Source organism: Phyllobates terribilis, unplaced genomic scaffold (assembly GCF_046119375.1).
Source record: "Phyllobates terribilis strain yellow unplaced genomic scaffold, ASM4611937v1 Scaffold_29__1_contigs__length_15306474, whole genome shotgun sequence".
Taxonomy (NCBI): domain Eukaryota; kingdom Metazoa; phylum Chordata; class Amphibia; order Anura; family Dendrobatidae; genus Phyllobates; species Phyllobates terribilis.
In genome coordinates, this window is record NW_027362789.1 from 7,113,072 (window position 1) to 7,140,132 (window position 27,061).

Below are 27,061 nucleotides of genomic sequence, written 5' to 3' on the forward strand. Positions count from 1 at the left end.
ATTAACATGACACTCACAATTTGAAGCAACACTAATGTCTACTGCATTTGTGATCGCCTTCTTCGGGGCGCTATGTATAAGCGAATTAGTCCCTCAATCCAAAATTACCACCAGTGGACGCTTATTACACCAGGAAGTAGTCATAACCAATAATGCAATACGTGTACGCATACACCAATCGAAAACTGTTCCAGCGGGCAGGGGTACTTGGGTACTTCTACAACCCACAAACGGTACACTGAGTCGGGTAACAATAGTAAAAACATATCTAACCATCAGATCACAAAGTAATTTCTTCGTATCACACATTGATGGAACGCCATTATCAAGATACCTGTTCCAAGCTATATTTAATAAATGCATAACATTGGCAGGGAACCACCCCAAAGATTACGGGACACACTCATTCCGCATAGGTGCGGCCATGGAAGCAGCAAGAGCAGGACTGTCAGAAACGGAAGTTCAGAGGATAGGGAGATGGCGATCCACGTGTTTGGCGAGATACATAAGACCGGACTTGTTATCCTAACGTGGTTTGTTTCTTTTACAGGTGACGCTAAGCCAACAGTGTGAGTGATAGGCCACTCGTATATATATTGGGCACAAAAAAGGGCGAAAGTCCGCCCAGGCGGGAGGAAATTAGAGTTTCATAACACATATTTCAACTGGAGAGGTATTAGAGGCCTGCTATGGCCACAGGTACTAATGGAGGTAATCAAGGTAGGGAGAGAGAGGCAAGAGGTCCGGTCATCTTAGTTATACAGGCCGGGGGAAACAACCTAGGTCATCACAAGAGCGCATAACTAATGGCAATAATGAAACGAGACACTGAGCGCTTCAGAGAATTTTTCACAAAATTAGCTATAGTATGGTCAGAGATTGTGCCGATAGCGGTATGGCAAGGTGCGCGAGACATCACGGCCATCGAATGGACAAGGCGGGTAATAAATATTCGGATGGCAAAATTTAGAAGAGACAGAGGCGGTGTAGTGATACGACACCGACAACTGGAAGGAGATAAAGCAGGCCTCATACGGCCCGACGGTGTTCACTTAATAGATATTGGACTGGACATATTCCTGTCAGGACTCCAGGACGGAGTGGAACAAGCGTTAAGAGTGATGGGTGGGGGTCAGAGTCCTGCATACGAGTACGCTGGATCCTCCGTGGCCTGGAAATAGAAAGGACATGTTGGAGAGTTACACTTGTTGGCCAACTTGCCGGAGTGGGGACCCAGGGCATGCTGCAACAAGCTGAATTATTTTAGAAATAAAATGCCTTTCTAATGGAATGAGTATAAAGAGTTAATAAAGCTGTGACCGATCCTCACCCATCCAGTTGTAAGAGTTACATTATTGGGTTGTCCATGAAAGGGGGGCGGTAGGGGGGCTGAGCATCTGGGTTTGGTTGGGGGTCCCCACAGTCTGCCTAGGCTAGATTAATTTAAAAATTCTTATTAGATACACAGGCGGTGCAGCTTGCTTCGCAGCTGGGCTACTACGCCCAAAATATTGCCTAGGCTAGATGCAGTTAAAAATTCTACGCTGACTAGCAGACACTGAAGATTTGGAGCAGACCTCTGAGTAAACAGCTCTTCAGACTCAACCATCTGTGTTACCCCAAGCCATAGTGTATGTAGTTTCTTACAGTTAAAAGGGGGGGGTGCGACCCAACCCACCTGGAATTGACGATGCCAACGTCACGTAAGACACAGCAAGGGGACTCCCAAAATTGTGGCACAGACACCACTTAACCCTAGAACGCATACCTGTGGCCTTGCAGGCCCGCCCAGTTAATTGTTTTCTATTTTCTGCAAGATTGCTTTAGTTAGAATTTTGAAACTCTAGGTATTCTTCATGTATATAGTTGTTTGTCATTTGAGTTTGAGTTATTCCATGTTATTTGCACACGGGCCTAAAGGGCCCCAGGTATGTGAAAGTGTAGATTTTTATGGTCATGCGTTCTAGGGTTAAGTGGCATCAATTGCCCCACTGTTGCTTAAAACGGTTGGTGAGGTGATTTTACCAAATCCCCAAGCTTTTAGTCTCCCAAGGATGACACAGGGGTAGAAATGTCCTTGCGAATCCATGATTTGATCATCTTTATGAACGTGAGTCTGTCTACATTCTCAGTGGACAGCCTCGTGCGCTTATCTGTCAGCACACCACCAGCAGCGCTGAACACACGTTCAGAGAGAACGCTGGCTGCATGGCATGACAAGATCTCCAAGGCGTGAGTGGCGAGCTCCGGCGATTTTTCAAGATTGGAATACCAAAATGAGCAAGGGTCCAGTGACACAGTCATGGCTTCGATGTTCACTTGGAGATTCTCCTGTACCATCCTCTCTAGGCATTGATTAGGTGTCAGACTTCTTGTCTCCTGTGGCCTTGCAAAGGATGGTCTAAAAAAGTGGTGAAACGATTCCACAAAATTGCTGTTACCAGCAGATACTGTGTTACTGTTACTGTTTGAGTGATGAAGACTCGACAGTCCCACCGTTGGCAAGTTAGAACTGTGAGATTCACTACGTGCACCACTGGTGTTTTGTGGAAAAGCACATGTAAGATTCTGCAACAGATACTCCTGCATTCGTCAATACCTTTTTATGGCAGGAATTATTTCGGCAAATATACTTTTGTACCGGGGATCTAAGAGTGTGGCAACCCAGTAGTCGGGATTACTTCGAATTCTGACAATCCGGGGGTCATGTTGCAGGTAATGCAGCAAGAAGGCACTCATGTGTCTTGCGCATCCAGAAGGACCAAGTCCTTGTTGTGTTGGTAGCGAGGTAAGAATCATGCTTCCTTCCTCTGCCCTCTCCCTCCAACCTCGCACAACAGAAATGTGATCAAGGTCTCCCTCATCTGATGAGTCTTCCATGCCCATTGCCAGTTCGTCCTCCACTTCTTCCTCGGCTCCTGCACCTTCCTCAACAGTTTGGCTGCTACCATGCGCCCTGGTTAATCCCTCTCCCCCACCCTCCCATGCCTGCCGCCTTGGTGCTGCCAACCGTCTGGACCTTGGAGAGGTTATCCCTTCCGCATACGACTCCTCCTCTACTTCCTCCACCTCCTCTTGTCCCACCACCTGACTCCGAATTCTGTTTAACATGTGCTCCAGCATGTAAATCACCGGAATAGTCATGCTGATAATGGCATCGTCAGCACTAAACATCTTCGTCGCCATTTCAAGACTGTGCAGAAGGGTGCATAGGTCCCTGATCTGAGACCACTCCTCCAGCGTGATTTGCCCCACCTCTGGATCTCGTTGGCCCAGGCTATACGTCAGAACGTATTGCACCAGGGCTTGTCGGTGCTGCCACAGTCGCTGCAACATGTGCAGAGTTGAATTCCACCGTGTCGGCACATTGCATTTCAGCCGGTGAACTGGCAGGCCCAACGACTTCTGTAGAGATGTAAGTCGTTGAACTGCGGGATGCGAACGGCGGAAGTGAGCACACAGCGACCGTGCACTCTGCAGAAGGCCATCTAGTCCGGGATAGTGGGCTAAAAATTGCTGGACAACCAGGTTCAACACGTGAGCCATACAAGGCACGTGTGTGACATTGCCCCGGCGAAGTGCCGCACCCAGGTTTGCAGCATTGTCGCACATGGCCTTCCCTGGTTGCAGGTCCAGTGGAGACAACCTTTCATGAAACTGGGTCTCCAGAGCTGACCAAAACTCCTCAGCTGTGTGACTCACATTTCCCAGACATTTCAAAGTAAACACTGATGCGTTGAGCCCTGCTGCCAGCATAGTAAGGAGGTGTGCAGGATTCCTTCTGCGCAGTTAGAAAGCAGGTGGCATTACCAGACAGGCTTTGGGTGCAGGTGGAGGACCGAGAGGAGGTTGAGGAGGCAGAAGCAGTGGAGGAAGTTCGAGATAAAGAGGATTAACACACAACTCGTGGGGACGGTAAGACTTGGACAGCAGCCCCTTGTCCTGCTGTCACCATAGTTACCCAGTGCCCAGTCAGCGACATGTAACGCCCCTGTCCATGCCTTCTCGTCCAAGTGTCTGTGGTGAAGTGCACCCTGTCACACACAGAGTTTCTCAAAGAAGCGGTGATGTTGTGTGCGACATGCTAGTGGAGCGCAGGCACACCTTTCTTTGAGAAGTAGTGCCGACTGGGCATCTGGTACTGGGGCACTGTGACGGACATAAGGTCTTGAAAATCCTCTGTGTCCTCCAGGTGGAAAGGCAGCATTTCTGTAGCCAACAGCTTGCAGATGGTGAAATTCAACCTCTTAGCTTTCTCATGGCTAGGAGGAAATGGTCTTTTACTTTTCCACATCTGAGGGACCGAGGGCTGGCTGTTGTGCTTAGACGGTGTTGAGTAGGGTGTCCCCGGCAACTGCCGGTCTGTGAGGAAGATGCAGGCGGACATGTTAGGTTGCCTTGATCCAAAGGTGGTGCTCTCGATGTCGGAGAGCGCTCAACACTAGCAGGTGTTTCCACTTCCCAATGAACTGACGACCTGCCAATCACACTGGCTGTTGCGGGTAAAGAGGTGGCAGGTCTGCGTCCAAAAACATGTGTGACTGCTGTCCCCCCAGTCACAGAGGATGAAGAGGCTGCAGATGCACAAGATGGGGCAGACGGTGGTTGGCCCAGCCGGCTAGGCCGCATTGTAGCACAGTGAGCTTCCCACTGCAACTTATGCTTCATATCCATGTGACGGTACATGCATGAAGTACTCAAACTATGTATTTTTTGGCCTCTACTTAGCTTTTGCTGACAAATATTACAGATAACACGAGTTGGGTCATCCTTATCGATCTGAATAAATGCCCAGGCTATGCAAGGCTTAGAGCCCATGTGACCTGAAGAGCCACTACGACTTGTGGTCAGAGGCAGAGTTGTGGTTGAGGATGCAGTTGTTGACGTGCTTCCAGTACTCCGTCTCTGTTCAGGAAGGCGCAACCTAACCTCGTCGTCAATAGCATCTGTGATGCCCCGCTGCGCTTGGTATCACAGATCCTACAAGAGTGCATTGATGGAATCCTCCACAAGAGGCCCCCATAAACATTCACACATCTCCACCTTCCACCTCAGACCAGCAGAGGGAGCCCATTAGGGATATAAATAGGGAAGGTGGAGTTAGGCAGTTCAGTTCCTCTGAAGAGTTCCTGCAGTAGAGAAGCCTAAGAGAGGTCAGTCTGCAGTGGAGCTCAGTCTAGTCTAGAGAACGCAGTTAATAGTTCAGCAGTGGAGCACGAGGCTCCTGCTTGCTAGATTCAGGGAGCCCAGATAGAGCTTAAGGTGTGCCGGTGCCGTAAGATCAGTGAAGCGCGGCAAGCTGCCGTTAGTGTGTATAGCCTAGTGAGGGCCCGAGTAGGCCGAAGGCGAGTGGCGAGTTAGTACATAAGGGGCAGAGGAGCTTAACCAGCTCACCCCGAAGCATTTACCGGACACAGGATCCGAGCTTACCGGTATCTCTATGACCCAGTAAGGCATAACCGGAATCCCTGGAGAACTACAAGTCCCAGGATCGCTAAGGTGCTGATATGTAACAGAGCCAGGAGACGCTTAAGCCCCGCATACTGGGAGCGTGAACTCCAAGAGAAGGCCCTACCACAAGGTCAGCCAGCGCAGGACAGAGACAAAGTTAGGCCTAGCTCCAGGCAGGTCAGAAACTTACTACGCAGAGGCAAGAAACAGGAGGCCCTACACCCGCTCATTGGGGAGGATCCTGATATGCACCCTTCACCCTACAGTGCTCCGGGATGTGCCTGAATTTCCACCAGTAAAAGGTACTGAAGTGACTACCGTGTCCGTTCCCGTTCTTGCTCTGACCCAGCTGGGTCTCGCCTGTCCTGCATTCCCCCTGCATACGCTGCCCTGAGACCTAGCTCCACCTGTGGGGAGCTATACCATCGAGCTGCCTTATCACCGGCCTCAGTGGACTGCTGCAGCGCTGGTGCTTGTCACCAGATACCACAGGTGGCGTCATGAACTCTTATAAAATTAACAATTATCCACCCTTTTAAAGAGAGACCCCAGGGTACGGGCCAGGGAGCCGACCACCGCGACATCCCCAAGGCCAGGCAAATGCCCGGGTACCGAGTCATCCCCATCCCCAGGGCTAGTCACATCCTCCTCCACCTCCTCTGCTGACCTCATCGACTGTCTGACTGTGGGTTGACAGTAAGTGGGATCTCCAACCTCGTCATCATCACCCTGTGTGTTATCACACCCGTCGCCCTCAGAGCCAACCTCTTCCTGCCCTGACCGAAAAGTCAAGTTGTCGCTCCAATCAGGTATTTGAGTCTCATCATCGTCTTCATCATTGTCTCCACCAACAGGAGTTACAGTTTGGGAACAAGGGTCTACATTATGCTCAGAACCTTCTTCATCTGGTCCTGGATCCAACTTATAAAGATTCTGGGCATCGGATCAGATCATTTCCTCATCTGGATTAACAGAAGCTCTGGAGCAGACCTCCGTTTCCCAGGCTATAGTATGAGTAAACAGCTGGGCAGACTCAGCCATCTGTGTTACCCCATACTTAGACGGGCAGCTGGAGACTTGGGAGCTGTGAGGAAGCAAGTGCGATTGGGGTGACACCTCTGAGGACTGGAGTATTTGTGATGTTGAAATTGAGGTGATTGAGAGCCCACTTGAAGGAGCACTTGATATCCGTTGAAGCACCTGCTGTTTTTGTGCCTCATCTAGAATTTGTAGCGATGGGCGTGTCCGTAAGAATGGGATCGTATCACATTGTCCACGAAAAGAAGTCGACATCTTAGTTTGGCTGGAAGATGGTCTTTCTTCTGCAGATGTTACTCCCCCCCCCCCCCACCGTGGGGGGCCTCGACCCACCGGCGGACAGGCACCAGTATTGGGATAGGGGGGCTGGCCGTCAGGGTCCACCGCGGCTCTGGCACAAACCCGGCGACACAGAGGTGGCACAGGCAGGAACGGACTGGCCGTGTCGGCTTCTCACTTTTTGGATTTTAGAAGGGCATGACATGCCTATATCTGTGTCTCCCCCTCCTTTTACTCCTCCACTTCTTTTCTTTTCGCATGACTATATGTACTTGTCACTTTTCCATGTGTTAGTTGTGTCTTCTGAGCAGTTTGTCAGCTTTTGGACACCTTTGAAGGTGTTTTCTATGTGTTTCTATGTGTTTTTGTTTGCCTGCCATTGGTTTTAACGGTGTTCGAAGGTGTTCGACGAACAGTTCGGCGAACACACGGGTGTTCGACGAACCGAACTCGAACACTACGGGGGTGGCTCAACACTAGTTAACATAATGTGCAGACAATTATTTAGAGTTCCATTCAAGTGTAAACGTATTGTCATTAGGAAATGTTTGTAGAGCTGTCCATGTCCATATTGGATCCTCCATTTTGTCTAATAGTTTGTAACCCTTGATGATAGTCGATTGTAAAAGTATTCCATGATGTAGATATATAGATAATGCCCTCTGCAGCCGGGCTCTCCTTTGACAATTTCCAGACCGGGAGAGGATTCCAAGGTACTGCTGCTGTATCCAAGATAAAACACTAGGGAGAAAGTAGCGCAAATAGGGCCTTACCCAACAAACATTTAAGATTATTTGTATCAGATTGTGCTAACCTGATCCGTATTCTTTTCTTGGCGTTTTAAGTTTGATGTTCAGCTGCTGCAGATTCATGGGTTTGTCAAAACCGATGAATATCAGGATCTGGAGAAGTTTGTGGATAATTCTCGTGCTGCTGGTTTATTGCAGACGTCAATTCAGAAAGGTTTATTAAATATAATAATTGAATATGGAACATGCAGATCTCTCAGATGTTTTTTGATATCAATGAATCTGGCTCTTTGTTTCAGTCCTTCTATAGAATAATCTGGAAAGATCTAGATTTTGGACCCATTGATTGTTACATCTGGGTGATCCCTTGCCTGTCGCAGGATAATATCTTTGTCCCGGTAGTGTAAAACTTTAGCCAGCACAGGTCTTTGTGGAAGCCCAGGAGGAAGATGAGCACCCTATGACCTCGTTCTACAGCTTATAGGAGGGTTAAGGTTTCAAGCCTGATTATTAATTTCAGCCAGTTTTCAAAGAATTCAGTAGGAAAGGCGCCTTCTATTTTTTCAGGCACACCAATAAGTGGTATATCATTGAGCCTTGACCTATTTTCAAGATCATCTGTTTCTGCCAGCAGTGCTGATATTTGCTGTTCTGCAAGCCTGTTCTATCTCATCTTTAAGACCACCAAAATGTACATTGAAAGCAGATGGAGAGAATTTACAATGTACCACTGCAATGAAAATGTCTTTAACCCCTTAACAACATTAGATGTACGAATACGCTTCTGTGCCCTGGGACTTAAGAGCCAGACCTGTATTAGTACGTCATGGCGATCGCGCGCGCGCACACAGGCTGTGCGGGCGCGATCGCTGCCGGGTGTCAGCTGATTGTCACAGCTGACACCCGGTACTATGTGCAGGGAGCGGTCACGCACCGCTCCCAGAACATTAACCCCTGTGATGCTGCGATCAAAGTCGATCGCAGCATTGCGGTGGCAAGGGGAGGTGATCGCAGATACTCACCTCCTCTTCCGGCTTCCAGCGCTGTCTGCCATGGCTTCCAGGATGTTGCCATGACGACCCGATGTCATCATGACAACATCCGGATTGCCAGACAGCAGGAAGATTTTTTGGACATGCGCAGTGCATCTCCAAACAATCTTCTCCCTAACCCCTTCAGTGAACACGGTAAAAAAAAATAAATAAAAAACGAAGCAAAAAACAATGCTTTATCACCATACCACCAAACAAAAAATGGAATAACACGCGATCAAAAAGACAAATATAAATAAAAATGGTACCGCTGAAAATGTCATCTCGTCCCGCAAAAAACAAGCTGCCATACAGCTCCATCAGCTGAAAAATAAAAAAGTTATAGCTCTCAGAATAAAGCGATGCTAAAAAATATTTTTTTCTATAAAATTACTTTTATTATGTAAAAGTGCAAAACATAGAAAAACGATATAAATGTGGTACCGCTGTAAACGTACTGACCCGAAGAATAAAGCTGCCTTATCAATTTTACCACACGCGGAACAGAATAAAAAAAAACAAAATAACAATTCCTGAATTGTTGGTTTTGGTTTATTCTGCCTCCCAAAAATCAGAATAGAAAGCAATCAAAAAATGTCACGTGCCTGAAAATGGCACCAATAATGAAGTCAACTCATCCCGCAAAAAACAAGCCGTCAAATGACTGTCTGCCAAAATCTGGAAAAATTATAGCTCTCAAAATATGGCGATGCAAAAACTAGATTTTACAAAAAATGCGTCTTTTAGTGTGTGACAGCTGTCAGTCATAAAAACCCCATATGATTCTGGTATCGCTGTAGTCTCACCGACCCGAAGAATAAGGTTGTCTAATCACTTATACTGCAGGAGGAACGGCGTAAAAAATAAACTCTCAGGTTAGGGTTGTGCTAGGGTTAGGATTGTGCTACGGTTAGGGTTGAGGTTAGGGTTGAGGTTAGGGTTGAGGTTAGGGTTGAGGTTAGGGTTGGGGTTGGGGTTAGGGTTGTGGTGGGGTTGGGATTTTTTTCAAAAGTAAGAAAAAAAGATGACGATATGGTGACTACTGTTGAGCGCAAGTGCTCGCTACTTGAGTTTGCATCGGGTACTCTGGTATGCATTGAGTATCGTGGGTATTTGAGTGACATGCTCGAGTCTCCACCTCATATGCTTCGCGGCCAAAAAAACTTTGCGGGGATTGCCTGCCATGCACGAGCGATCCCCGCATGTTTTTTTTTGGGTGTCTAATAACCGTGAAACATCCGGGCGGGGACTCTCCAAATGCAACATGGTGTCCGCTAACAAATTGAATGGAAAAATCGGCTCAAATTGTTAGCGGACACCATGTTGCGTTTGGAGAGCCCCTGCGTGCCCAAACATTGGAGCTCCCCCACAAGTGACCCCATTTTGGAAACGAGACCCCCCAAGGCACCTATCTAGATGCATAGTGAGCACTTGGAACCCCCAGGTGCTTCACAAATTGATTTGTAAAAATGAAAAAGTGTTTTTTTTTTCACTTTTTCATTTTTGCTTTCTGTGTGAGTGGGATAGTCGTGCAAGAGAATATTGCTACAAAAAAAGGGACTGGCCTCTCTGACATTCACTTCAGCAAGGGAGTAAATTGTCCTGAATCCATAAGTTGAGGACCCACCTAGGCAATGGTGGCAACAAAATCTTATCAAGTTGGGCCTAATGAAGAACTTTGAAAAGGCTATGGATAAAAAATTAAAAGCATTCATGCATCTGATTGATAACTTTCCAAGGTTAAGTGAAGCAAATATAAAAGAAGGAGTCTTTATTGGACTTCAGATTCATAAGCTTCTTCAAGATGAGGAGTTTTTTCATTCGTTGCAGGGCAAGGAAAAAGCAGTATGGTTTACATTTGCATTTGTGGTAACTAACTTTTTGGGAAACTCGAGCAGATACAGTAACTATGAAGAGTTGGGTGTTATTTCTCCTCAAAACATATAAGGATCATGGCTGTAACATGTCCTTAATGATTAATTTCTTACATTCTGGACTTTTCTTACACCAAACTGTGGAGTAGTGAGAGACGAGGATGGTGAGAGATGTAACCAAGATATTGCAGCTATAGAGAAAAAGATATCAAGGAAAATGAAATCCATCAATGCTTGCAAATTACTGTTGCATAATTTTAAGAGATGATTTGATACAGGAGTACAAGAAACAAGCAAAAAACAGTTGTCACTGAATGAGGACTAATTTTGTAGTGCAATTTCTGTAACGGTTTAAAATTCGCAATAGGGATTAGACAGGTTTTAGTTACTTGAATTGTTTCTAAGTTTCCTCTAAATAAATATCAGAAAATTGGCATAATAAAATATTCTGCATCGGTATATTTACAAAAATAATGTTTCAAAGTACTGAAACTTTTATCATTAATTATATGTAGCAGTAAAAGGAAAACTCATTGTCCAATTTGAATTCAGGAGGTCAAACTCATTAAGAAATGGCACAGTTCATAACGGAACCTAACAACTTTTAAAAATAGGTAAAACAGTGTTACATGATCTGAAAGGTCCATGAGCTAGGTTCTTCAGCTGCTCAGTCAGGACGTGCTGCCTCTGCATAGGTCCCAGTACCTTCCTCTCCTCTTTTGCACCAATCAGTTAGATAGGTGTGGGGCTTGAGGAGAGAGCAGTTCTCTCACTGATCAGGAAGGACACGGTCTCATTGTTCTCGGTCACAGGAAGCTATCTCCAGTCTATAGGACGCACTCACTTATTAGCAAGATTTTTTTTTGCTAAAGGTAAGTCTTTTCAAGTAAAACTTTTTCCACATTAAGGATATAAAAAAGGCTTCTCCCCTCTGTGACTTCTCTGATGTCTATCAAGATGCGCTTTCCGATTAAAAAATTTCACACATTCTGAACAGGAAAAAGGCTTCTCCCCTGTGTGAGTTCTCTGGTGACTAAGAAGATTTGATTTCTGGTTAAAACATTTCCCACATTCTGTACATAAAAAAGGCTTTTCCTCTGTGTGAGTTATCTGATGTTTAACAAGAGCTGATTTGCTGTTAAAACATTTCCCACATTCTGAACATGAAAAAGGCTTCTCCCCTGTGTGAGTTCTCTGATGTGTAACAAGATCTGATTTCTGGTTAAAACATTTCCCACATTCTGAACATGAAAAAGGCATCTTTCCTGTGTGAATTCTCTGATGTCTATCAAGATGCGCTTTCCGGTTAAAATATTTACCACATTCTGAACATGAAAAAGGCTTCTCCCCTGTGTGAGTTCTCTGATGTGTAACAAGATCTGATTTCTGGTTAAAACATTTCTCACATTCTGAACATGAAAAAGGCTTCTCCCCTGTGTGAGTTCTCTGATGTCCATCAAGATGCGCTTTCCGGAAAAAAAAATTCCCACATTCTGAACAGTAAAAAGCCTTCTCCCCTGTGTGAGTTCTCTGATGTCTATCAAGATGCGCTTTCCGGTTAAAACATTTCCCACACTCTGAACATGAAAAAGGCTTCTCCCCTGTGTGAATTCTCTGATGTGTAACAAGATCTGATTTCTGGTTAAAACATTTCTCACATTCTGAACATGAAAAAGGCTTCTCCCCTGTGTGAGTTCTCTGATGTCCATCAAGATGCGCTTTCCGGAAAAAAAATTTCCCACATTCTGAACAGTAAAAAGCCTTCTCCCCTGTGTGAGTTCTCTGATGTCTATCAAGATGCGCTTTCCGGTTAAAACATTTCCCACACTCTGAACATGAAAAAGGCTTCTCCCCTGTGTGAATTCTCTGATGTCTGATAAAACTTGAATTATCTGTAAAACATTTTCCACATTCTGAACAAGAAAATGGCTTCTCTCCTGTGTGAGTTCTCTGGTGGTTAACAAGATTTGATTTCCCTGTAAAACATTTCTCACATTCTGAACATGAAAAAGGCTTCTCTCCTGTGTGAGTTCTCTGGTGGTTAACAAGATTTGATTTCCCTGTAAAACATTTCTCACATTCTGAACATGAAAAAGGCTTCTCTCCTGTGCGAGTTCTCTGGTGGTTAACAAGATTTGATTTCCCTGTAAAACATTTCTCACATTCTGAACATGAAAAAGGCTTCTTCCCTGTGTGAGTTCTTTGGTGACTAAGAAGACTTGCTTTCTTGTTAAAACATTTCACACACTTGAAACAAGGAAATCTATTCTTTGCTGTGTGAATTTTTTGATGTTTAAGAAAAAACTTTTTGAGGGGAAAACTATTTCCATATTCTGACCGTGAAAATGGCTTCTTAGCTTTAGGAGCAGTTAGTTTTTTAATGCTTATTTTATGACTTTGATTTTCCTTAGTAGTCGGTAATGAATCGGAAGATAGGACCTGTTTCAAAGGATCAGATGACACATCTTTGCTGGGAAGGGATGATGGTATATTTGGAGTAATAGCATTCTCTTCAATTGTATCCTGTGAGATCTCCAGCTCATCTGATTTGAAAATTGAAGATGTCAGCTGTCCCTCTGATCTCCTAGTACAGTCATCTGCTAAGTAAAAAAAATATTATATTTGAATAAAATATTCTTGAAATTCATATTTTTGAACATTTCTACTTAATCTGTTGGTACAAATGGCAAGTTATGTAAAAATATTGAATTATTCACCAAGATAATGACAGTTCACAGTCTAATAGAAAACCTCATAGCATGAACAAGTAGAGTTTGGTGTTCAACTGTTTGTTCATTCTGCCTCCCAAATATGAAATATGCGAAAATGATACCAATAATAATTTCTACTCATCTCACAAAAAACAAGCCTCCACTCAGGTCCATCATCTGTCAACGGAAAAACAGAGGTTTCCACATCATTAGTGGCTCAAAAACTCTTGAAAAAGAAACATGGCTTCCATAAACTAATCCAGCAAAATCTGCTCTTCCAAAGTCAAATATGCTCCCTACTTAACTCAAATGGAAAGCACCACACCCTACTAAAGCTCATGCATAATGCTGGAAGCTGCCTGATACAGCCTTGTTCTCCGCTGGTTAAGTCTTCTGGGTTCAGCTCCCATGTTGTGTATTTTCTTCTTAGTTTCTTCTTGTGATCCCAGCTCGTTTACTGACTACTATTGTGTCTTCTGATTTTGTATATTCTCTGCCCTCCTTGTTCTGATCCGGCCACCTGACTATTCTTCTTGTCATCTCACACCACAGAACAGCAGGCAACACCAAGTCCAAGCCTAGGGGTCTCTGTGTAAATCCAGATCCATGTAGAGGGGTTAAAGGGTGATGGGCAAAACTTTTGACTCTAGACAATAACACATCTAATGAAAAGATCGAAAAAAAAAGTAACTAGTGGTGAAACCTCTCTGGGATAATTAGAGTATGCTTCTTGGTAGCTCCAGGCAATTTAAACTATAGTAAGGGCCAATATTTTCTGTCAGATGAGTATCAAGTAGAAATATACATTTAATGAGAACTTTTTATAATAGTGCAGAGCTGAGATGTCTTAAATTTAGAACTCGGGCATTTGGAAGAGGCAATGGAGACCTTTGTTGAATGACTACCAGGGAGTTACAGACTCACATATGTGAGGCCGGCCGATCCCACCACAATCAAACTATCATACAGAATGAACAGGTAAAAAAAAAAGACAGGATAAAAAAATACATTACATCCCCAACAAGAATGTATGTTTGGGGGGTGGGGGGGGGACTCCAACACTAAGCCAGAGTTGCACTTAATTTATGGTAGACTGTTGGAGATACTATGAGTCCTGACCAGAAGAGTAGAGAAAGTATTAGTGCCACCCATTTCAGGATAAATTGCATCTAAATTCTTTAGGATCGATAATGTTATGTAATTTATGATGTGGAGTGAATCCATGAAACCAGGGCTCGAGCCAACACATCTCCTGCAGGCGTGAATAAATGTATATTACAGCCATCAGCCACGCACAGCTTAGAGATATATCATGGCACAGGTGTAATGTTTTTTGTATAATTTATCTATTTGAAGTTATTTGGTTTAAAAAGAAATTGAAAAGTCAGGATAAAGGGAAACTCTGTTGTTATTATACAGAAATTCACACTTGGTCCTCACCGCACGTTTAATGTTGCCGATCATAAAAGCGAGGTTTGGTCATAAAGACTGGACCTGGTCTTGTAGGGACCATATGAGCACATTCAGCAACACAGAATGGAGAGAAGGTAGATTCATCTAATAAGATATCAGGATTCTAGGAAGCCAACAGCATCATTACCCTCCACTTTCTCTTACAGGCTCATCATAATATTTTTCTTTAAGTGATTTTCTAACTTGTCAGCACTTTCTACATATGCTGTCATTTAGCTTTGTAGTTTACAGATCTGGGCAGGTAAAAGTCAGGATCTTCTAATTTCAGTTGGTAGTTGGATCTTCCAGGTTGTAAGTTCTATAGAAAAGGGCTTTCAATGTCCAAAGTCATTTGTACAATTTTTGGTGGAAGAAAAGGTTTTGGCCTAGATGCAAAATGGTGGTCACACGATTGTGATATGGCCAGCCTACATGACCAGTAAACCAGAAGAATCTGTGACCTCTCTTCATTTAGTGGTCACTACTCACCTGGGTCGTCATATGTAGGAATCTCCTCTTTACGCCGCTCATCACCCCTTTCATATGTCTCTATAGTATTAATATGGGTCAGATCTTCACCCTGAAAAAAAATATTGTACAAGTCACAGACAGTTGGAGAAGTCCCATCTATGATCAGCTCTAATCCTGCCATCTCCACTGTTCTCATTACACAAGTATAAAACATATAATACTGGTGGATAAAACAAGACAAATAGGGGAGATCTCGTGACACCTTCTCTCCATCTACCTGATGATCCTGAGGAACATTGGGATCTTCTTGTTTACAGTCCTGTGGAAGAAGAGGACGGGGACATCTCTCTGGTGTTGTCCTCTTACTGGATAGATCTGGAGGAAACACATACAGGAACTGAATTCATTCTTTACATACAGATAATTATAGGTCGTGTGTATTTAGTCCTGTCTATTACCTGGTGATGTGAGGGGCTGGAGAACCTCTAGCATGATGTCCTTGTACAGATCTTTGTGTCCTTGTAAATACTCCCACTCATTCATGGAGAAATAGACGGTGACGTCCTGACACCTTATAGGAATCTGACACATACAATGACAGTCATCCCCCAATCCCTTCATAGCTATACTATAAAATGTCTCAGCATTCCCAGCAATGTCACCTCTCCAGTCAGCAGCTCAATCATCTTGTAGGCCAGATCTAGGATATTTTGGTCATTCATGTTCTCATGTACCAGGTGATGCAGTGGAAGCCCTGTGATTGGGCTCAGGGTTCTTCCCAATCCCTCAGACACAGGGTCCTGACAGCGCTCACTAGAGGTCTTCTTCACTACTGTGTAATCCTGGTTATGTAGAGACACATTCATAAATCTCACTACAGATATTTCCAGAGTCCTCACCTCTCCAGTTCTGTCTGTTATTCCCATAGATAAGAATGATGTAATGTGACGTCATCAGAATCTCTCACCTCTCCAGTAAGCTGGAAGAGGATCTCTAGGGTGAGGTGTAATATCCCCTCCACCATCTTGTCTCTGTCCATATCCATCTTTGATGGGTAAATCAGGAAAATTCTCTTATATAGAAGATCTTCACTGAGAGGATCCGATATTGTAGAGACCTGAATGAGAAGATGAGCGATGTAACATCAAAAAATCCTGTGTAATAATACAATTACTGGAGATAATAAGGGAAACATTTGAGATTTATTTTTTACAGTGTTTAGATTTCTTCTTTACATCTAGTAATAAAACCTATATATTTTAGGCCACAGACAACAAGCAGTTGCTTCCTTGGAGTCTGCAGCTGAATACGTTTCTCATAGACTCATCTTCCTTATTGCTAATTCTCGTCTCATTTACTGACACTGGAATCGGCATTAGCAATACTGCAGGAGATATTCATTACACGTGACATGAGAAATAACTATTTCATGATGAGGACGACATCTTCATCTTCTACTACCGTTCTATTAACATATTTAGCCAGAGTCTGTCACAAACTACATCCCCAACGGCCGTCTATATGTTTCCTGTCTTCACCAGACTGTCATCTTCTAACAAGTTAGAGCTCAGGTCTGATTCACACACAGAAGTTTGAGGCATTTATAAAAGTTTCTTTGTTTGCACAAATACCGTGGACAGAAATTATTTGGTAGCAGTCTCACTAAGACGGGAGTTATTTGATGCCAAAGTCTCCATGTACAGTCTTTTATGGAGTCTATTTCTGGCCTTAGGCTGTCCTATATTACAAGAAAAACTCCATAAAAAAGCAGATATTAACATTTTGTTAATTATTTTAAAACAAATGTTTAACATGTTAAAAAGTAACTCTTTTGGGCATCAGAACATAGATGTACAGGCAGGGATGGCACAGGTGCGGCTGCTACACAAACCCTGGCAGTTTAACCACTTGCTGCTGTCAAGGACAAACATGGCATCTAAGAAGGTTTGACAGAGTTCCACTGAATGCCCCTCCTCTCTCAAGTACTTGATAGTATGGGGATGCCTAGTTACTACGATACTTAAATAACCAATAATGGTGTCTGGGCCTGTAATGTAGAAAAGTCTATTAGGCCGGGCCAGAGGCAATGTCCAATAAGTTACTTTTTAATGCCCCCATACACATTAGACTAAAGTTGCATGAAAGCACTGATTTCCGGGGTTTGGTAGACTATATACATTATTTGGGGGCCTCCCGACAGATGGTGTCAGGGCAGAGAAGGATCTGGCATCCTGAATTTCAGAGGCTAATCCGTTTGTTCTTCCTGTGGATAATCTTCCAATAGAGGAGTCTGGAGGTGACTCTCTCATACAGATCACAGGAAAGCTGGAATATTGGTGCATATGGGGGAGTCGGGAGAGATAGCCGTCTGCCAAATGACCGCTCAGCCAACACTTATCTTGTGTATGGGGCCGTTAGTATTACATACATACATACATACAGATGACACCTATCGGGCAGCAATATTCCCTTATTCCCTTGTTCTCCTGTGTGCCCATCTAGCTCAGAAAGAGGGCTCACAGACAGTATGATTGCCCCCCCTAATTCCTGATATTTAAAAAAAAACAACAACAAAAAAAAAACACCACACACACACACACAAACGGCTGAATGGTGGATCAGGGACCCTTCAACTCCCTGACTCCCTATTCTATTCAATGGTATCACCATCATGGGAATGTGGATATCACTGAAATTGTGATGATGGGTAAGGAGAGCGTGCTTGGTGCCGAGCCGTCTCAGTTCATGGGCACCATACAGGCCGCATGGGCGACCGCTATGGATGATACGGTCTTGCCAACTATTGTGTGGAAAATATCTCATAGATACTGGGTTCATTATTATCTGCACCAAGAATGGGGCTAAGTGAGTATTCATTCATTAGCTGTGGGGCACTACTGTGGGAACACCCCCCTAAAATAAAATATTAAACCTTTTTTAAATATATGAATTGAAAACTGGGACTAACAAGATATATATTTATTTATACTTAAAACTAGCAAAATTACCTGCTGAATGGCTTGTTGTGGATGTACATAAACAGATGTAAGCAATGATGCTGCTGAACAATTGATACAGTCACTACTGTACCCGATCCTGTACCTAAACAAAGTTGATACTGCCTACCTGCGGAGGTTAGCACCCTCAACAATGGTGCCCCCGCTCACTGGTGGCTGTACCTCAGAAGCCGTAGTTAACTCTGACATATATCAAAAAAATACACTGATACATTAAATAGGACCAGATATGTCTCAAGGTATATATAAAGCAAAAGGTATGGTACTCATCAGAGAATGGTTCATCCGCCTCAACGTGTTTCCCCAACAGGTTCATCAGGAGGCTTCATACAGGGATGATAATTCATGATGTTCAGCATAGTGTGCCTAATAGCCAGGTGTCCATGTAAAAATATCCTACTTCATCCAAAACCCCTCCCAGACTAGGAGATCCATTCCCATTCCTAGAGGTGAATTGTCATAGGATATATAGAATGGAGTCTGTCTACAATAATCTACTGCGCTACTTCTCATGAGCTAGTGGTCCGATAATGTCCACCCCCTAGTATGCATGTCCAGGAGTGGCGTGCTTTACACTGAAACGCCAGATAAACTGTTTGTCACCACTCCACTCGTACCAGTGACTGCGCATGACCGTAGTTATGTGTTCCACATGGGAGAGCATAATGGCCTATATGTGTCCGGACCATCACCCTTGTCAGTAGATAAAGTAACATACGGTTAGAGGGTTTCTGTTTGCCTGTGTGTTGTATCCAGTCACCTGATTAAAGGGGCAGAATGTGGGCATCATACATAATGAAAAAGGGGCATAATAGGGGCATTACACTGTGTGGGGCATCATGCATACTGCATAAGGGGTATAATGGGGGCATTACACTGTGTGGGGCATCATGCATACTGCATAAGGGGCAATACACTGTGTGGGGGCATCATACATCCGGCATAAGGGGCATAATGGGGGCATTACACTGTGTGGGGGCATCATACATCCTGCATAAGGGGCATAATGGGGGCATTACACTGTGTGGGGGCATCATACATACTGCATAAGGGGCATAATGGGGGCATTACACTGTGTGGGGGCATAATACATAAGGGGGATAATGGGGGCATTACACTGTGTGGGGGCATCATACATCCTGCATAAGGGGCATAATGGAGGCATTACACTGTGTGGGGGCATCATACATACTGCATAAGGGGCATAATGGGGGCATTACACTGTGGGGGGCATCATACATACTGCATAAGGGCCATAATGGGGGCATTACACTGTGTGGGGGCATCATACATACTGCATAAGGGGCATAATGGGGGCATTACACTGTGTGGGGGCATCATACATAATACATAAGGGGCATAATGGGGGCATTACACTGTGTGGGGGCATCATACATCCTGCATAAGGGGCATAATGGGGGGCATTACACTGTGGGGCCAGTAAAGGGGCCCTGTACTATGAGAACAATACGTTTCCTCCTTTCTGTCTCCATACTTGGGTCGTATGTATCTATTACAGGAAACAGAACAAAAACCTTATGATTCTTATAAAGGGGCAACACTAGACCCCAAAAGAGTCTCTGTGCTGAAGGGGTTAATGCCCCCTGCACCCAGTAATGGGGTCTCCACATACTTCCACCTGCAGAGCCGCCACCACATATATAGCTGCTCTGTGCGCACAGGAGCTATGATGAGGTCACAGGAGGGGAGGAGTCAGGGGTCACATGATCAGGGGCCTCAGTGGATGCAGGACTCTGCTGTGCTGGTTGTCATGGTGCTGGATGAGCTGAAGTTTATGTGTGGGGTCAGGAGGGGTTTACAGTGTGGATGTAGCAGAGCCGCCTGTGTACGAGGTGTACGGAGCAGAGCCGCGTGTGTACGAGGTGTACAGAGCAGAGCCGCGTGTGTACGAGGTGTACGGAGCGGAGCCGTGTGTGTACGAGGTGTACGGAGCGGAGCCGCGTGTGTACGAGGTGTACGGAGCGGAGCCGCGTGTGTACGAGGTGTACGGAGCAGAGCCGCGTGTGTACGAGGTGTACGGAGCGGAGCCGCGTGTGTACGAGGTGTACGGAGCGGAGCCGCGCGTGTAAGAGGTGTACGGAGCGGAGCCGTGCGTGTAAGAGGTGTACGGAGCGGAGCCGCGTGTGTACGAGGTGTACGGAGCGCAGCCGCGTGTGTACAAGGTGTACGGAGCAGAGCCGCGTGTGTACGAGGTGTACGGAGCAGAGCCGTGTGTGTACGAGGTGTACGGAGCGGAGCCGCGTGTGTACGAGGTGTACAGAGCGGAGGCGCGCGTGTACTAGGTGTACGGAGCGGAGGCACTCGTGTACGAGGTGTACGGAGCGGAGCCGCGTGTGTACGAGGTGTACGGAGCAGAGCCGCGTGTGTACGAGGTGTACGGAGCAGAGCCGCGTGTGTACGAGGTGTACGGAGCGGAGCCGCGTGTGTACGAGGTGTACGGAGCGGAGCCGCGCGTGTAAGAGGTGTACGGAGCGGAGCCGTGCGTGTAAGAGGTGTACGGAGCGGAGCCGCGTGTGTACGAGGTGTACGGAGCGGAGCCGCGTGTGTACAAGGTGTACGGAGCAGAGCCGCGTGTGTACGAGGTGTACGGAGCGGAGCCGCGTGTGTACGAGGTGTACGGAGCGGAGCCGCGTGTGTACGAGGTGTACGGAGCGGAGGCGCGCGTGTACTAGGTGTACGGAGCGGAGGCGCTCGTGTACGAGGTGTACGGAGCGGAGGCGCTCGTGTACGAGGTGTACGGAGCGGAGGCGAGCGTGTACGAGGTGTACGGAGCAGAGCCACGCGTGTACGAGGTGTACGGAGTGGAGCCGCGCGTGTACGGAGCGGAGGCGCTCGTGTACGAGGTGTACGGAGCGGAGGCGCGCGTGTGCGAGGTGTACGGAGCGGAGGCGCGCGTGTACGAGATGTACGGAGCGGAGGCGCGCGTGTACGAGGTGTACGGAGCGGAGCCGCGCGTGTACGAGGTGTACGGAGCGTAGGCGCTCGTGTACGAGGTGTACGGAGCGGAGGCGCGCGTGTACGAGGTGTACGGAGCGGAGGCGCGCGTGTACGAGGTGTACGGAGCGGAGGCGCGCGTGTACGAGGTGTACGGAGCGGAGGCGCGCGTGTACGAGGTGTACGGAGCGGAAGCGCGCGTGTACGAGGTGTACGGAGCGGAGGCACTCGTGTACGAGGTGTACGGAGCAGAGGCGCGCGTGTACGAGGTGTACGGAGCGGAGACGCGCGTGTACGAGGTGTACGGAGCGGAGACGCGCGTGTACGAGGTGTACGGAGAGGAGATGTGTGTACGAGGTATACGGAGAGGAGACGTGTGTGTATGAGGTATTGATATGAACTGCTACAAACACTAAGGAAAGATAGGAAAACTGTCCCTACAATAGGACTAAGCTGATTCCCTACGATGCCGCGGGGGACCTGTTCCTTGTGAACAGACCCGCCTAAGTCCTCGGCTAGTCTGAACGCAGACCTATAGATATAAGGGAGGGGTCCCTACAAGAACTAAGGACTGGGATATAGTTGGACACCTCCTAGCAGAAATTGTAGCAGAGCAAAGACAAAGAAACAAAAGTACTAGTGGTCAAAAGACCAAGCAAACTACAGAGTAAGGTACAAGGCACCTGGCTAGCTTAAGAGTAAAAGTAACACTGAAGTCCAGCAAGGCCAGGAGGGCGGAGCTGGATTATATAGGCAAGAAGTCATGTGACCAGCGAAATAGAAAAAACTAACAGGAGGGTTCTAACAGTACCCCTTCTTCTATGAGTATCCTCTGGATCCTCCAGGCCCAGGTCTATCAGGAAACCTCCTGTGAAACGCTCCGACAAGTCTAGGAGCAGAGACATCATCCGCCCTTACCCAGGAGTTATCCTCGGGAGCGAAACCTTTCCAAGCGACGAGATACTGCAATCTCCCTCTATGCCATCTAGAATTAAGAATGCGAGAAATTTCATATTCACCGTCTTCCTCCACCGGAGGAACAGAGACAGTGGCGTCCCTTTCAGAAATATCACCTTTTTTCAATAAGGAAACATGAAACACCGGATTAATCTTCCAGGAGGTAGGAACCTCCAACCTAACAGCAGATTGGTTAACTACCTGAAGCACCTTAAACGGACCTACAAACTTCGGGCCCAATTTCTTAGAAGGAATCCTCAACCGCAGATTCCTAGAGGACAACCAAACCATGTCACCAACAGTAAACAAAACCTCTTGACGTTTCCTGTCAAAGTACCTTTTGGATTTTTTGTTAGCCTCTTGAAGGTTATGATGTACATCAGTCCAAACTCTTTCCAAATCACCGGAAAAATTCTCGTCCTCCGGCACAGCCGATACCAATTTGGAGAATGACCCAAACGACGGATGTCTCCCAGTACAACAAAAAAAGGAGAACACCCAGAAGAAGAGGATGTATGGTTGTTAAGAGCAAATTCAGCCAGTGGCAGAAACTCAGACCACCCCTCTTGATTGTCAGCCACAAAACAACGCAAAAACTGTTCAACATCCTGGTTCTTTCTTTCTGTCTGTCCATTAGACTCAGGATGATAACCAGACGAAAATGACAAATGGACTCCCAACCTGTCACAAAAGGCACGCCAAAAACGAGCCACGAACTGAGGTCCCCTATCGGAAACAATGTCGGTAGGAACGCCATGGAGCCTGACAATTTCTTTAACAAAAGCCTTAGCGAGTGTCTTGGCGCAGGGCAGTTTGATGAAGGGAACCAAGTGACACATCTTGCTAAAACGGTCCACGACCACCCAGATAACAGTGAAACCCTCAGAGGCAGGAAGGTCAGTAATAAAATCCATCGCAAGATGCGTCCAAGGAGCACTAGGAACCTCCAGAGGGCAAAGCAACCCCGCAGCAGGAGCATGTGAAGACTTAGATCTAGCACACACAGTACATTGACGCACCCACTTAATGACTTCCTTCTGCCAACCAGGCCACCAAAAACTGCGACCTATAAGTCTCTTAGTCTTTGAAATTCCTGGATGACCTGCCAACCGAGACTCATGACACTCCACAAACAAATCTCTCCTAAAGTTCCTAGGCACAAACAACCTCCCATGGGGAGTGTTAGATGGGGCATCCTCCTGGGCTTTCAGAATCCCATCTTCCAAAACGGAGTCCAATGCTGCTATCACAACACCTTCCTGTAAAATGCTCTTCTCCTCCTCGGTACCAACCATGGGAGAAAAACTGCGAGATAAAGCATCCGCTTTTACATTCTTGGTACCCGGGATGTAAGTAACAGAAAACTTAAACCGCAAAAAAAAAAGTGCCCACCTAGCTTGACGGGCATTCAAGCGCTTGGCAGCATCAAGATAGATCAGATTCTTATGATCAGTAAAAACCTGAATGGGAAATTTAGCACCTTCCAAGAGATGACCCCAATGTTCAAATGTGAGTTTAATCGCCAGCAATTCCCGATTACCGACATCATAATTAAGTTCGGTCTCAGAAATTTTTTTTTTTAAAAAAGCACAGGGATGTATTCCATCCTTGTTTTCCTGAGACAAAACAGCACTGACCCCCACCGAAGAACCATCAACCTCGACCAAAAAAGGCTTGGTCTCATCAGGCTGCATAAGGATGGGGGCAGAACTGAACCTCTCCTTGAGATACACAAAAGCTTCAATGGCCTCAGTAGTTCACTGAACCGCATTTGCACCTTTCCTGGTGAGATCGGTCAGCGGCTTAACAATTATAGAAAAATTCTTAATGAATTTTCTGTAATAATTGGCGAAACCCAAAAATCTCTGTATTGGTTTCAAACCAATAGGCCTAGGCCATTCCTGCACCGCCTGAACCTTCACAGGGTCCATCTCAAAGCCCTCACTGGAGATAATGTAGCCCAAAAAACAAATTCTCTGCACAGCGAACTCACATTTCTCCAGCTTAGCAAAAAGTGAATTGTCACTTAACAACTGCAAAACCTCACGTACGCTCTGCCAATGAGACTCCAGATCCGGTGCAAAAATCAAAATGTCATCCAAATACACCACCACATTCTTACCGATCAATGGTCTAAGGATGTCATTAATAAGGTTCTGAAAAAACGCTGGTGCGTTGGTAAGACCAAAGGCCATAACCAGATTCTCAAAATGACCCACTGGAGTGTTAAAAGCAGTTTTCCACTCATCACCTTCCTTCAAACGTAACAAATTGTATGCCCCCCGGAGATCAATCTTAGAGAACCACTTGGCCCCCACTAACTGGTTGAACAAGTCAGGAATTAATGGTAGTGGGTAGAAATTGCGTACTGTAATTTTATTAATCTCACGAAAGTCCAGACATGGACGTAAACCGCCGTCCTTTTTTTTTACAAAAAAAAATCCAACAGTCACAGGTGACTTAGAAGGTCTAATGTGACCGGCGGCCAAGCTTGTCTGTATGTATTCCTCCAAGGCCTTTCTCTCAGGGATAGTAAGATTAAATAAGCGACTCTTGGGAAGAGTAGCTCCAGGGACAAACTCAATAGTACAATCATAGTCCCTATGAGGAGGCAAAACTTGTGACTCCTCAGAAAAAAACTTCCAAAAATCCTGAATAGGTACAGGTAATTCCCCTCTTTCCACAGTAGCAATGCGACCGTTACAACATCTATCAGAACACTTAGGACTCCAAGACTTAATTTCATTGGTAGACCAGTCCAGTACAGGATTGTGCAATTTTAACCAAGGTAACCCCAAAACCACTGGAGCAGGCAAATTATTTAATACCGCCAAATCCAAATTCACTTGGTGGATACCATTAATGGTGAGGGGAAACTCAAAAACCTTGTGAGTAATACCTTTCAAGGGAGAGCCATCAACAGCAACCACAGAAATAGGAGATGACAAAAGTTTGGATTCAAATTTAAATTTTTCTAAAAAACCCTCATCAATCACATTGAGTGTAGAACCACAATCCACAAATACCAGAAATTCAATCAACTCCTCCTGGAATGAGGTGCTTCCAGAAAGAAATACTCCTTTTGAGTTTAAACATGCTATGCGGGCGTAACTGACCTTTTTTTTTTTTTTTCTTTGTTCAAACGAAGCACACCGTTCTTAATAAAGTGGTCAGATTTACCACAATAAAAACACAATCCTTTTTCCTGAGAGTGGGGTGACATCGCCCCAATCTCCATCGGTTCTCCACCCTCCGAACAGACCCTCTGAAAACTAGGAGCTGCCATAGCAATAGATTTCTCTTCATTACTCCTAGCAGCAGTCTCCTGTCCACACGTATGGCTAATTGCATTGCCTCCTGCAAGGTTCCAGGTTTTGGGAAGGCAATCTGCAGATCCTTAACCCTTTCACCTAGACCATCAAGAAACAAACATTTTAATGCTGAGTCATTCCATTCCACTTCAGCCGACCATCTTCTGAAGTATGTACAATAATTTTCCACATCACCTGATCCCTGCTTCAAACGTCTTAATTCAGTTTCAGCAGATGAGACTTGATCAGGATCATCATACAACAACCCCATAGCAGAAAAAAAATCCTCCACAGATCTAAAACACGGATCATTAGGTTGTAGAGAAAAGGCCCATCCTGGAGGTTCTTTGCGCAAAAGTGACATTATAAACCCAATGCGCTGAGGATCTGGGTCTTAAACGAAAATATAATAAACAAGCGTTTTTAAAGGAAAAAAAAACTTGCCGTTTACCATAAAAAAAATCTGGAAGTCCTACCTTCGGTTCAACAAAATGCGCTCCAGGACAGCTATTCACGTGTTGCTGGAGCTCTGCCACCTCCAAAGACAGTCCCTGCAGGCGTTGAGCCAGCTCCTGAACCGACACCATGCTGAAATCAGGATTTCTTTCCTTAGAGTGTTTTATTTTTGGGCTGGACTTACTGTTATGAACTGCTACAAACACTAAGGAAAGATAGGAAAACTGTCCCTACAATAGGACCAAGCTGATTCCCTACGATGCAGCGGGGGACCTGTTCCTTGTGAACAGACCCACCTAAGTCCTCGGCTAGTCTGAACGCAGACCTATAGATATAAGGGAGGGGTCCCTAAAAGAACTAAGGACTGGGATATAGTTGGACACCTCCTAGCAGAAATTGTAGCAGAGCAAAGACAAACAAACAAACAAAAGTACTAGTGGTCAAAAGACCAAGCAAACTACAGAGTAAGGTACAAGGTATACGGAGAGGAGACTTGTGTGTATGAGGTATACGGAGAGGAGACGTGTGTGTACGAGGTGTACGGAGAGGAGACGTGTGTGTACGAGGTGTACGGAGAGGAGACGTGTGTGTACTAGGTGTACGGAGAGGAGACGTGTGTGTACGAGGTGTACGGAGAGGAGAAGTGTGTGTACGAGGTGTACGGAGAGGAGACGTGTGTGTACGAGGTGTACGGAGAGGAGACGTGTGTGTACGTGGTGTACGGAAAGGAGGCGTGTGTGTATGAGGTATACGGAGAGGAGCTGTGTGTGTACGAGGTATACGGAGAGGAGATGTGTGTGTACGAGGTATACGGAGAGGAGCTGTGTGTGTACGAGGTATACGGAGAGGAGATGTGTGTGGACGATGTGCTCGGAGCAGAACGTAGATAACAGAAGTAGTAAGTGTGGAGCACAGAGTGAAGCACTTGCTGATTGGTGTCATAAGGAAATTGTGAAATGTCTAAAGTCAGTACAGATTTGCTCCGCTAGTCTGGAGGGTCGGCCATGGTACCTGACGGACTGCAGAGATGTGTTCTCGGAAAAGGAGGCAGAGATACTACCTCACCATTGTCCTTATGATTGTGCTATTAATCTTCTCCTTAATTCTAAATTACCTAAAGCTCATATCATATAGAAAATGTACTCATGAACCAAGATTCATAAAATATAACAATGCTTTATTAAATACAAGATAAAATACACAAAATACATTACAATAAAAAAATACAGTGGGAAACCGCAAGATCCTGCCTTTTGGATTCTCCAATGCACCAACAGGATTTCACCACTCTCTGAATGATATTTCTCTG

General features: G+C 45.6%; 1 protein-coding gene across 1 annotated transcript in view; it reads right to left on the reverse strand.

Moving 5' to 3' along the window:
• Positions 1 to 10,663: 10,663 nt before the first annotated feature.
• Positions 10,664 to 27,061, reverse strand: part of LOC141178690 (uncharacterized) — a 57,288-nt gene continuing 40,890 nt past the window's right edge. The window contains exons 2-7 of the mRNA XM_073660576.1: positions 16,024 to 16,173; positions 15,719 to 15,898; positions 15,515 to 15,638; positions 15,334 to 15,431; positions 15,075 to 15,165; positions 10,664 to 13,019 (exon numbers count right to left, since the gene is read on the reverse strand). Of these exons, the coding sequence (XP_073516677.1) occupies positions 11,326 to 13,019; positions 15,075 to 15,165; positions 15,334 to 15,431; positions 15,515 to 15,638; positions 15,719 to 15,898; positions 16,024 to 16,173 (2,337 nt within the window). The 3' untranslated portion in view covers positions 10,664 to 11,325. The remainder of the gene's footprint in view (positions 13,020 to 15,074; positions 15,166 to 15,333; positions 15,432 to 15,514; positions 15,639 to 15,718; positions 15,899 to 16,023; positions 16,174 to 27,061) is intronic.